Below are 12,603 nucleotides of genomic sequence, written 5' to 3' on the forward strand. Positions count from 1 at the left end.
GAATAAAAAATTAATCTCTCCTTGATTAAACTTTCCTGTCTCTTAAGCGTAAATATGAACAAACTGAGGTTTTAGATGAAGGGCTTCTGTCTTCCATAATTATAAGTACTGTTGCTTTCACAAGCTCCAAATCTCCATGTATAAAGTATAGTTCTTAGAATTTGATAAGAATCTAGTGTAATATTTTCAATATAAAACCTTTTTTTAAAGTTTTACTGCTGAAACAATATAGTAAAAATTCAAAATTATCCCAATAGAATTATGACTTGTAAAAGCTTTTAAGGCTGTTTGCTCTGCAGCTATCTGTGCCTATCTGTATAGTATTATAAAAGATGAAATCCAAGATTTTTATTTCCATAGTGTGGCAAAATATTTAAATTATTAAGACATGTTCATTTCACAATAATACATGCTGAGTAATTTAAAGTTGCTTGCTGCAATCTCCAAAGTTGTTGGCATTTTGGTTGTCTAGATAATGCTAGTTGAATTTGGAGTCTATATTTCTTCATTTTCCTTGAGGTATTAGTTACTATTCTAGTGGTGTGTTGGGTTTTTTTTTCTTTGAGTGAACTGTCATGTTACCATTTTAAGACCTGCAGAACTGATGATGTGAAATTGGCAGATTTTCACTTTTACACCAATGTTTTTTTAGTGACCAAACACTGCTTTATTTGTTAACTTGTTCATTGAGCTTTTGGGGAACAAACTGATGATCTGGGTTTACTGGTAGTGTGGTGTTTACATCCTGAAAACTGTACCACAACTTAACAATAACATTCTTCAGACAGTTTAAACAGAGGACTAAATAGTCAAAACATACTATTTTTGAATATATGAAAATCATTACACTCTCTAGAGTGTAGCACCGTGATATGGTGCTTAAGAGGACAAAGGAAAAAGGTGAGATAAGTGAGAAAAAAATAATGATCTAAATGCTTATATTCAGCCCCACACTATCTGTGAAAGTTTTGTACTTGTAAGTGTCCTGAAAGATAACAGAGAAATTATGTGATCAGTTTGTTAGTGCTTCTAGACCATTCATTTAATCTAAGAATATGTATTGTTTGAGAGAAGTACTTTGGATGCTACACAGTACTTTGAAGTAAACCAGAATAGTTACAGTTGTTTCAGACTCGGGATTGTGCTTTGCAATTGTTTCTTTACAGTAATAAATACTATTATCAATGTGAATGTTAGTCACGGTATCTCTTCTATATATCTAAAATATAGGACATGATTTCAACCCTATTTTTTTGACTGATACATCCACACAAACTGTGGCCAGTGCTCTGCATGAAATGGTATCATTAAATATGCCCAATGCATGAAAGATCAATAGCTGCAAAAATGTACCACTGGATGGTCTAAAAGCTTACTAATAATTTCTGTGCTTGTTTTTTGAACCTAGATTAACCACATCATTATATGTATTCTTAAAGGTCATGAGTTACTATCTGAGTTACAACAGCGTCGATTCAATGGTTCAGATGGAGGGGTTTCCTGGTCTCCAATGGATGATGAACTACTTGCTCAGCCACAGGTCATGAAGCTACTAGACTCACTTAGAGAGCAATATACCCGCTACCAGGAAGTTTGCAGACAACGTAGCAAACGTACACAACTAGAGGAGATTCAGCAGAAGGTAATGCAGGTAAGCTTGGGGTTGTTCTTCAATACGGTGAGGTGGATGTTTGAGGTCAGGTCCCAGACTGTGTTTCCTGCAAAACTAAGAATCAGAGGTGAGAGCTTCAGGCCTCCTTATGCTCCTCAAACCGCAATGTGCTAGTTTCACTTGATGCTTTACATTGTGAATACCATGGTGACTTTCTGAAGGCTGTTCTAACAGAATTGTGCTCTCTTGCCATCACAGTGAAGAACCTTCATGTCCCTTTGTTGTGTACTGTTATGGTGTACTGCTACATTGTCAGAGGGGCAAATGCCTGAGCTGTGAGCAGCGAGAGGAACATCCACAAATGAGACACATTTGATTGTCAATTTGCTTGAGAGTTGGAAAACTGCCCCTGCCCATGTTGGTTTAAGTTCTTATTACTGAAGATAGTCCATTATTTATTCCTTTATTTGTCTAACGCTTGGTGTTTTAGCTAAGTTAAAGTGATTAAACTCTCTGTATTTCAAGGATACCCTGACAAGAATAAATATAAACCTTCCTAATCAATCGTGTGTTAAAGATCATAATGAATTGGCTTGGTCCTTTGGAAACAGGCATGTAATTAGCACTTTCAACATTTTTCTCAGCAATCTCAGTAGAGAAATATCAAGGAAATAGAATTAATTTATTCCTCTTGTGTTTATTACTTGAAATTAGATTTATATGTTTTTAAGCTTCTGTGTAGTTTGAATATGCAGAAAATGGAATGGATATTGCTGTTAACCTTTCAATATTGACATTTCTAATGCATGAGGAGTGCAAATCAAGTACTTGCACTTCAGTGTTCCAGTATGGGTAAAGATAAAAACTAATCAATCTTATTATTTCTAGCAGTGAAAATATAAATCTACTGGGGAAATAATTTTCACTTATGTAGTAATTCAGATTATTATAAAAAAAAAATTTAAAAAGCAAATGTCATCTTTTGATATGTGGAGTTGGAAATAATAAAAATATGTAAGAGATGAAAATAGTACTGTATAGAACGTATTAACATGGCCATGGGTATAATCAGGTGAGATGATTTTTTTCCTGTGGTTAAGTTACATTGGTTGAACAAGATGTGTCGATTGAAATGATATTTATAACGTACTTTGACAAACTGACATTGTTAATGCATTTAAATACATTTGTTTACTGGGACATCAGCCTCAGTTTGCAATATTTATACTAGAAATAGTTACTCATTTGCTCTGTCTGCACTATGGATGCTACACAATAAGTGAACTGAGTCTCAGCACACAGGAAAAATGTGTTTTGCTATTTTTATCAATCTAATCAGTTCTATAAAGTGCATTTAAAAGCTTTCTAAGTGGCATACAAATGGAAGACTTACTAAATTTAGAAATTGATTAGTTTCCTTTTGGTTTATGGGAGAAAATTAGGCTAACCAAGAAAAGTAAGAAGATAATGATGGAAGAACCCAATAGAGGCAAAGTACCATGGAATTTATTTTGCTAAAGCAGAAGTAGCAGTATAACATGCTTGCAGTATTTTCAGTTGGAATGGGTGTGTACATAGAAAGTTCATTCTCTTGTGTTGCTGATTTATTTTTTAGTGTTTTGATTTCCTGTTAACTTTCATTACAATTACATTCCTATTTCATCCTTTGTATAGCTGCTTATATTGTTAACCACTCCTGGCTTGCTTTTGTGTTCCTGTTTCATTTTCACTATTTGCTGCTTCTGCTTACTGTGAACTGCTTAGTTCTTACTCCTGCCTCAAAGCCCTCTTATCCATAACCATCTCTATTCCCTTGTGCCTTCAGTATCCTACCCTCTCTTTTTAACTACGCCTCTTACTTCTGTTCCATAGTTTTGTTTCCCTTTCCTTCCTCTTTCATTCTGCAGTGTAAAGATGCCAATGATTTCCAGATGTTTTCTGATGAGCAGTTCTACTAAGCAGACTGCTGATGAGCAACTCTATATACTATGATAAATTCTAGCTTTGTCCCTCCTTAGGCAGAGGTGTTAATTACTATTTTTCTAATGGTAATTCACAAAAATTAATGTCAGGCCTTGCAGTAGTATAATCATTAACCATAGATATAATTTATGAAAATAACATCGCTTCTTTCTGCACATCCCCTAGTGACTCCTGTCTCCACAGCTAAAGTATCTGTCACACAAGAATGGCCATGTGCTAAGCTAAGCAGTTTCAGAGGCAATCCAGTAGTTGCTGGAAACGTGTAAAGGGGAGGTGGTCTTGGTCAGAGAGGGCACTGCTAAGCAGGAGTCTTGCACACTGTTTCAGATTGGCACGAGATCTGTTGTTTCCCTGTGTGAGTTTTCCAGGCCACACTAAGGTTGACAGGGGGAGCTCTGGGTGCCTTCAGTTCTAGGTCCATTCCATATTTAACAAGCAACAGCTGTACAGAGGTGCTGAGCACAACAGGAAGTTCCTCTTTAAACTAAAAGAACCTAAAACTGTAGTCTTAATTTGCCCTAGAAATGATAAAAGTAAAGAAGGCTCAGGATGCTTTTGGAGCAAAGAAAATATGCTCTGAAACAGTGCTGCTTTGGGGGCACACAAAAATGGGGGTGGGAAGACGCAGACGTGATGACTAAAAGGTGGGGTGGACTGAGTAACCTTCTGTAATGGTGATGGTCATTCTTGATTACTGTTTCAGTGTAGCCTAGTAGCACTAGGAAAATGGTCCAATTAATCCCTTTTTCATTTGTCTTCATGGTTATAGTGTTATGTTGTGTATTGTATTTCCTGAAAAACTGTGTGAAGCTGTTCTGTCGTCTTCATTTAAACAAAAGTCACATTAAAGAGAGGAAGCTGGCTTCTATGCTTTTTCATTAAGTTTCAGAATGTGAGGGTATTCCTGCATTTCCTTACTTCAGGACTCCAGTAGTAAGTGACTTTTGCACTAGGTTTCATCACTGCTGTCTCTGTTTTCAAGATACTTAAATTTTGCCATAGATATCATCTGATAATTCAAATGTGTATAAGAAAACCAAAATTTCAGATACTCTGCTTTGCTTTGAATAATATTAACATCAGATGAAATAGTCTCAAAATAATAATAAGAATATTAATAAAGACATCCAGTACTGTAGTCAAATTGTAGTGCCATGAACTTCCAAAGATTTCTGCAAAGACAGATCCCCTGAGATGTGGCCATTAAGACTTTGTAAGACTTCTGTTATTTGAACAAGTTTAAAGACATAAATATATAAAATACGAAGGTGGTATGTAAATTTAATTTTGGAGTAAGTACATATCTGGTACTAGAGTGTTAATAAATACAGCAAAATAAGGAGAAAACTTTCAGGTGTGAAGTTGAATACAGCTGTGCATTGTAATTCACTTTGGCAAAAAAAAATTCCTGTTAGAACATGAAGTCAAATATCAAGAAAATTGTGTTTTAAGCTCTTTTTGACATAGATATGAAATGACAAGTATGTATGTGACAAAACTTTTGGTGGTTTCCACCCGCTTTCATGGAGTTGGCAGGCTGAGGTTAATGAGAAGTAGTTTCTATGTAAAGCTTTTAAAGATGTGAATGATTCAGCAACAAGACGCCTGATTTTTTTTTTTTTTACGTAAACGTATACTTACTTTGAAATATTTCTGCTTATATTACAAAAATCTTCTTATACTAGTTCTTATCTAATTGATTTGCTACTTTATTTTTGTCATCTTTATCTTATTGACAGGTAGTCAATTGGCTTGAAGGACCTGGATCTGAACAGCTGAGAACCCAGTGGGGAATAGGTGATTCAATTAGAGCTTCACAAGCTTTGCAACAGAAACATGAAGAGATTGAGAGTCAACACAGTGTGAGATTTCCCATACCCTTTTCAAGTAGCAAAATAATTCTAAGTACATGCAGTTATGAGCAATGTATTTTGGTTATGAGTATCTAGGAATTTTGCATAGTACATGATTTTATGAGTTAGAGGAAAATGAGCAGTTTAAGAACTTAATATGGTCATTGTATGTACATGTTACTTTGTTTTCCAGTGTAAAAAAATACTGATTTCTGTCTATGATTTTTCTTGTTTTTATTACGTTACAGCAGTTCTTAAATTTTCAATGTTGAGTAGAAGGAGTAAATTTCCTTTTTCTTCCCTGCCAAAATGGCTGAGAAGTCGTGTACTTCTCAGGTGAATGTTAATATTTTTGTCTTTATTAAACTACACTTACCAGTAGCTAGAACTGGCTTAAGTTTCATTGGTCAAGACTTAAGATGTAGTTTATGTTCATAATGAAATCTTGAAAAGACTGTTTTGTAACTGTGCTGACTTGATGCCTTTGCTTTATTTTGAAGATATCCTAAGGTTCAGTAGAATTTTGTCTTTCCATCAGATGATTAACTATAATTGGGATATGAATACTTGATATTCCCAATGCGAGTGTTGCTCACAGTGCCTTTCCTCTTTTCTGACTTTCCTTGATGTAGCCATTGACAATTCTGTCCACTTTTCCTAAGTTCCTTTGCCATGACTGTAAAGTCACGACAAAGAAAATAGTCACTGGGTTACAATTTTTCTGATGTAATTTAGAAAAAAAAACAAACTCCAAACCTTTAGTCTGAGAAACACTGTGCACTAGACTACACTCGTTCTATTGATTACATCTCTACTGAGTACAGTTTCTGTGCTCAGATGTAGAAGTGTTGTAGGTGTCTGTTTGGTCAAGTGAATCCAATCTTCTCTGTCTTCTCATTGCTTTAAGCTCTTCAAGCAATGTCTGCTCTGAAAACCAATGCCTCCTGAAGTGTAAGACATCTTACAGTTAAAATCCTAATTGGAAAGGAAAAAAAAATCATCTGCCTACTTCATTGAAAAAAATAATTTTTAGTATCTTTCAGCAATATTAGCATGTCAGATGAAAAGAGAAAACAAGATTGAATATACTTTGTTCTCACTTGGATATCTGTAACAGAGAACTGCTTTAGCTGGGGCTATATTCAATCCTTGAAATCACTGAGATCCCACTGAAGTTTGCAGGCTGGCCTACAGTTTGCTCATCACTAAAGCACTGACAAGATGGAATGCTGCTTGTTCTCAGGTGCTGGCAGGAGTTTGTCAAAACAACAGTCAGAAAAATTAATTTTATACTGAAAAAAGTAATTGGGAGATCACTGGCCTCTCTTAAATTTAGATGCCTGTTTATAAAGTAAAACTGTTTTTTGATGATAACACTGGAAAAATGTGCTTTTCCTTTTTCTTTGATTTTTTTTTTTAAACATCTCATAATAGCTGAGTGTACTCTTCTTCTTTCAGTATTTTCCCATTTTTTCTCTCCTTATAATTGGGTTGACAGCTTTTATGCTTGCTTTCTTTCATCATCTATTTATTGTTGATTATTTCCTGTTTTGAAGGTACCTGCAAAAAATGTTTGACTTGTTTGAAAGATACACTTTTTAACTTCAGTTTACTCTGGAGTGAAAACATAATTTTCCTAGGGTGTTGTTTTGGTTTGTTTCTTGTTTGGTTTTTTGGGGGGATTGTTTTGGGGGTATGTGTTTAGGTTTCCATTTTCTGACTGTTTTATTCATGAGCAATAGACTAGAACTGTTATTTTTGAGCAAATCTTGGCCTTTTCTCCATGGTTTTGAGCTGTCATGTACAGCTGTGCCTAACTTTCCCGTATGGAAAGGGTCACAAACACACTACTTCTATCTGGTTTGCCAGTCTTAATTTCACTGATAGCTTGACCAAAATAAATTACGGCAACTGTTTGACTTTAATGCTAAAAATAAAAACTAAAAATTATTATCTAGTTTTTTTTATTTGACTTCTCATATTATAGTTGACTTGTCACACTCAGTAAACTAGATTTATATGTTTAGTGTCTAAAGGTAGTAACAAGAGTTATGTTGTGTAAACTGAGTTTACTGAAACTATATCTATAGTATGTGTGACAATGGAAGATGTTTCCATATTAGTCGCCCCTTTTGGGGTGGATGAGAGATTTATTCTGCTCTTAAAATTTTGGCTGATTGCTAACAACTTTTTCATTACCTTTTTTCCCTTCTTGCATCTCTTCATACTCTGTTTTTTGTGAGTAGATGGTAGAGGTGGCTTTGGGTAAAAAGAAAAAACTTTTTAGAATATGAATATTTACACTCTATTTTACATGCTTTGTAAATAAATGATGCAAAAGCTGAAGGCATAACTTTAAAAAATTGCAAACATCCCAATAGGTGTGACAAGAATACTAATTAAATCACCTATTTTAGGCCAATAGATGGTGCTATTCCATAGCATTAGAAATGCATAGGGCATTTGAAGGTCACTGTTGTAGGCCAAAATAAAAGCTGTTGAGCAAGCATGTTTTGCTTTACAGGCATCTCAATCATGCAAGATGTGAATGTGATCAAGTTACTTTTAAGCCTCCCAGAATTGTTAAATATTTAAACTATTTTCTTCTGCAAATATACCACCATGACAACATAACGAACTCCTATGTATGTATTCAGTAATAGAAGCATTTGAGAAACAAATCTGCACATTTTGAATTGAGTTTCAATTTTTATTGAAACTCAATATTGAAATTAAAGCTTTCCTTAAATAAGAAACAACAATCACTTTGAAGTTTCTCTCCATGAAGATTCTGTTTTATTCAGAAGATAGAGATTACTTCCAATTCGTCAACACTAGTATTTTTTCTAAATATTTTATGAAAATTATTGCTGCTTTCAATCATGTCCCTGAAAGTAACACCTAAATAGTCTTGTGAACAGCTTTTTGTAATTACCACTTGGCAAAAGGTCTTTTATTTCAGTGGAGCACTGTAGACATGTAAGCATTAGAAATTTGTTTAAAAATGCTAGAATTTGTCTGTTAGTTCAGTAAAATAGTTTGAGTGGGAGTTTGTGCTGGGAGCTACTAGCCATGCCTTGTAATCTTCCCATCTTTCTGCACCTTTTTTTTTTATACTACAGTACATGTACTAAGCGCTTTTTGAGTTGATTTGAAATTAGGAATGTTTTTACCTCCTGTGTGAGATTTCATAACTATAGTGTAAGCTGTAATAAGTTATTTTTAAAATTTGATTATTTATTAGTCTGCAGTTAGATCTATGGCATTTTAAGAGAAATAGAATTATGTTTGGTATTAATGATTAATTTTCTTGTGTTTGTAGGAGTGGTTTGCTGTTTATGTTGAGCTTAATCAGCAGATAGCAGCTCTTTTAAACGCAGGGGATGAGGAGGACCTCGTGGAATTGAAAGCATTGCAGCAACAGCTGAGTGATGTGTGTTACCGGCAGGCCAGTCAGCTGGAATTCAGGCAGAATCTATTACAAGCAGCACTTGAATTCCACAGTGTTGCCCAGGATGTAAGTTTTTCTTTTTAAACTTTTCACAGGCTCACCTGTCAATGTATTATTGCCTTAGTATTACAAATGTTGAATACGTTGGAAAAAATGTACGGGAGTGGGGGGAAATATGATACTTGGAAGGTGCCGTAAGTCTTCATTTACTATAACTGAAACACTGAAAATTTCCCCATTTTTAGGAGGGAAGTGCTTTGTAATATGTCTTACGTTTCAGTAGCATTTGAAATAAAATGGTTACTAGTTAAAAAGTTGCTCTTTCCCCCCTCTTTTTTAAAAAAAAATTAGAGGCATATGCATTAACTAAACCACAATTTGGTATACTTTCCATAATTTCTTTTTTAAATTGACATTTATTCCATTCCTATACTTGTCAAAAAAAAAAAAAATTTGGTTACCCCCCATCTAGAGATGTATGCTCTTGGAATTTTGTATGCAGATGGGTCGTTTATTTTCCATCTTGACTTTAATTTTCTATAGATGCAAAGAGAAACTTCTAAAATGACATATTTCCAAACATTTAGAAGAAGATTGTAGACACAACTGTCTGAAGCTCAGCATAAATGTTGATATATAAAGAGGTTTGTTTTTCTTTTTAGTTGTCTCAGCAATTGGATGGCTTACTAGGAATGTTGTGTGTAGATGTAGCACCAGCAGATGGGGCATCAATTCAACAAACTTTAAAACTACTGGAAGAGAAATTGAAAAGTGTTGGTAAGCAAAAGATTTCTGCATTTCAGATAAACACATTCTAATGAATGCATTACAAGAAAATACACAGTAATCCCACCACCCCCTTTAAAAAAGACAGCAGAAAAAAATATCTCTCTTCCGGTTTCTAGCTAAGTAATTGACTTGCTTATGCAATCTACTGCATAGTAGCTCTATCTGGAAATGTTTTCTTTTAAATATTTTACATGTAATATATATTGGTTATATACCATTAACTTGCATTTCATCTGTAAAGAAACTTTTCCCCCACTAATCATCCTTAGTATCTTGGGAATATAGTGCTTAAATGATCTTTTTGTCTCCAGAACTGACACCTTAATAATTAAAATTGTCATCCACTCAGTTTTTAGAATGCTTGTACTGAGTATTTCGCAGTAGCTTGAATGTATATGTTAATAAATGGCACATTTAAGGTAGTTACACTGTCAAGCATATAGAATAGAATATTTCAGTTGGAAGGGACCTACAGTGATCATCTAGTCCAATATGTTGTAGGAGAAAGAGCTTTAAAAGCAAAATCATATATGGTAGAAGTAGTTATTGGAGTATAACAGTTCAATGCATAAGTTAGATATTCCCTTAAGAAAACAGATAGTAGAGCTGCCAAATAATAGATGTAACAGCAGATTCTAAGGATTGGCATATTTCAGTATAGAAGAATGTATCGGCCATATCAAATGTATTATAAAGTAGTAACTTCTGCCAGCCATGGAAGAACACTTAGGCTACAACTGCTTAGCAGTGATAAATATTTTAGGTATTGTGCAACTGTGTAGATTAAAGACATTAATTAGCTATTTATGTGCTGAAAAGTTAATACTCACTGTCAGCTTTTATTCCTTTCCTTGTTATCTGCTAGGTCATAAAGTAGCAAAGCCTTACTTCTTTGTTAATATAGAGAAGTGCTCACTCGAACTTAAAAGTTGGAAAGGGCAGTGAAAGACAGATAGTAATACCCTTTTCACTTTCCAGCCTTCCATCTCATTCTGTTGCATTTCATATCTCTCCCTTGGGGAAAAAAATAACAAATTTATAAGAGTGACCATTGACTTTTTTCCTTCTTTTTTCTTTTTTTTCTTTAGACTTAGGCTTGCAAGGCTTGCGTGAGAAAGGTCAAAGTCTTCTTGATCAGATATCTAATCAGGCATCCTGGGCCTATGGAAAAGATGTGACCATTGAAAACAAAGAAAATGTGGACCATATCCAAGGAGTAATGGAAGATATGCAGCTTAGAAAACAAAGGTAACAACAGTTCTAGTCATGAAGATTTTCATGTGCTGATAGGTCACTTTATATGTTTATTTTAAAAATTTTTTTTAGAGACCATTTTACTTTATCTTCAGCTAAGGTATGTGGTACAACTGTAATTTATATTTGTGGTATATTTAGATGGGACAGAAGCTTCCCTGCCTAATCTGTTGTACCATATTCCTAAATCAAACACCTTTTGTCTTTTGGTACTGGATGGAGTATTTGAGTTTTTCTGTGCTTGTAAATGCTCAAGAATTATACATTTCTTTTCTATGGAGTTATGGAATGTATACAAGAGGCATGTTTTATATGTTAGCAGTCTGAGATGGAAGGTATAATAAGACTGCAGTAGTGATGATGGCTCTAAAATTACGTATTAATTACGTACAGACTTGTTTATCCTCTTCTTTTTCACAATCTGTATCCCTTGAGCCTGGCATTTTCACTCCTGAAGACAGGAAGAAAGATGAGATGGTGTTGGGGGGACAGGGTACAAAATGGAGGAGAATTCAGTTTTGCAAATGTTGGGTTTTTTGAGTTTTGCAGAAAGATAGTGGGGAATGAAGTTGTAGTAGGGAAGAATGCTGGGGAGAGTTGAACTTGCAAGAAGGATGGATTTTGCCATCATATTCTTCCTGCTAGCCTTTCACTGATTATTTTTTCTTAAAGATATAGTAGTACTGTATTTGCCACAGTGCCAGCCTTTTTTTGTACTCAACAGTGTGAAAGAATCAGATGATGTTGCCCATTACTGCTGGAATCCCCGAGACAAAGTGCTCTCCAAAGAAAGTGTCTGAACTATGAGGGCAATGGCTGAAGAAAAAGGTGCCTCTAGGGAACAACAAGGTGTAATGAGCATCAAGTTGCTCATTTTAGGAATTAATTCTACCACTCACAAATTGTTAGGGAGCTTAGTCTAAGAAACTACATGTTTTGGTAACGCTTAGAGAAGGTATTGTTTTAAGTATGTCCTCTGAATCCTATTTACTTGAGCAGCACTTGTGTTTAGAGGGTCCACTGCAAAGAGCAGTAGAGGACTGTGTCACTGCGTGATAAAATGGCAGTTGGAATTCAGTACTGAAAAAAGAAATGCACATAGGAAAAGGAAAAACTGTATATACTTCATATACTTTATATAGTTATGGGCTCTGAACCAGACGTTAACTCACAAGATAAACGTTGGAAAACTTTTGCAAAAATTGATTTAATGTTCAGTCATACTGTGAGAAGCAAGTAGAACACTAAGGATTATTAGGAAGGGAATAGAAAACTAAAAGGAAACCATCATTGTGTCACTGTATAGATTTGTAGTCCATTTCTGTTTTAAGTGTTACACAGTTCTGGTCCCTGTTCTCAGAAGGGATGTAGAACTGTGGGAAGTCACAGAAGGTCAAAAAGTCAATAAAATGTTCAGACAAAGGTATGAAGCAGCTTCTAGATGATTAATGATTAAACAAGATTCTTCAGCCTGGACGAGAGACAAAATGTATAATAATGACCAGTATCTTTCAGTAGTATTTAACAGTAACTTTTGTGACACTACATTTTTTTTTCAAATTCTACTGAATGTTTCCTATTATTTATATACACATGTAGTATAATGTTTATTTCTAGAGGCATTTTGTCTCTCTAGTTATGTTTTTGAAACCCATAAACTG

The 12,603-nt window shown here is 34.6% G+C and overlaps 1 protein-coding gene across 4 annotated transcripts in view; it reads left to right on the forward strand.

Annotated features, from left to right (window-relative positions):
* SESTD1 (SEC14 and spectrin domain containing 1) overlaps nucleotides 1-12,603 on the forward strand; it is a 60,392-nt gene that overhangs the window by 39,735 nt on the left and 8,054 nt on the right. For all 4 annotated transcript variants that reach the window (XM_074873075.1, XM_074873072.1, XM_074873074.1 and 1 more), the window contains 5 exons: nucleotides 1,440-1,651; nucleotides 5,335-5,457; nucleotides 8,771-8,965; nucleotides 9,562-9,676; nucleotides 10,777-10,936. In XM_074873075.1, coding sequence (XP_074729176.1) covers nucleotides 1,440-1,651; nucleotides 5,335-5,457; nucleotides 8,771-8,965; nucleotides 9,562-9,676; nucleotides 10,777-10,936 — 805 coding nt within the window. The remainder of the gene's footprint in view (nucleotides 1-1,439; nucleotides 1,652-5,334; nucleotides 5,458-8,770; nucleotides 8,966-9,561; nucleotides 9,677-10,776; nucleotides 10,937-12,603) is intronic.

This window comes from Strix uralensis, chromosome 6 (genome assembly GCF_047716275.1).
Source record: "Strix uralensis isolate ZFMK-TIS-50842 chromosome 6, bStrUra1, whole genome shotgun sequence".
NCBI lineage: Eukaryota > Metazoa > Chordata > Aves > Strigiformes > Strigidae > Strix > Strix uralensis.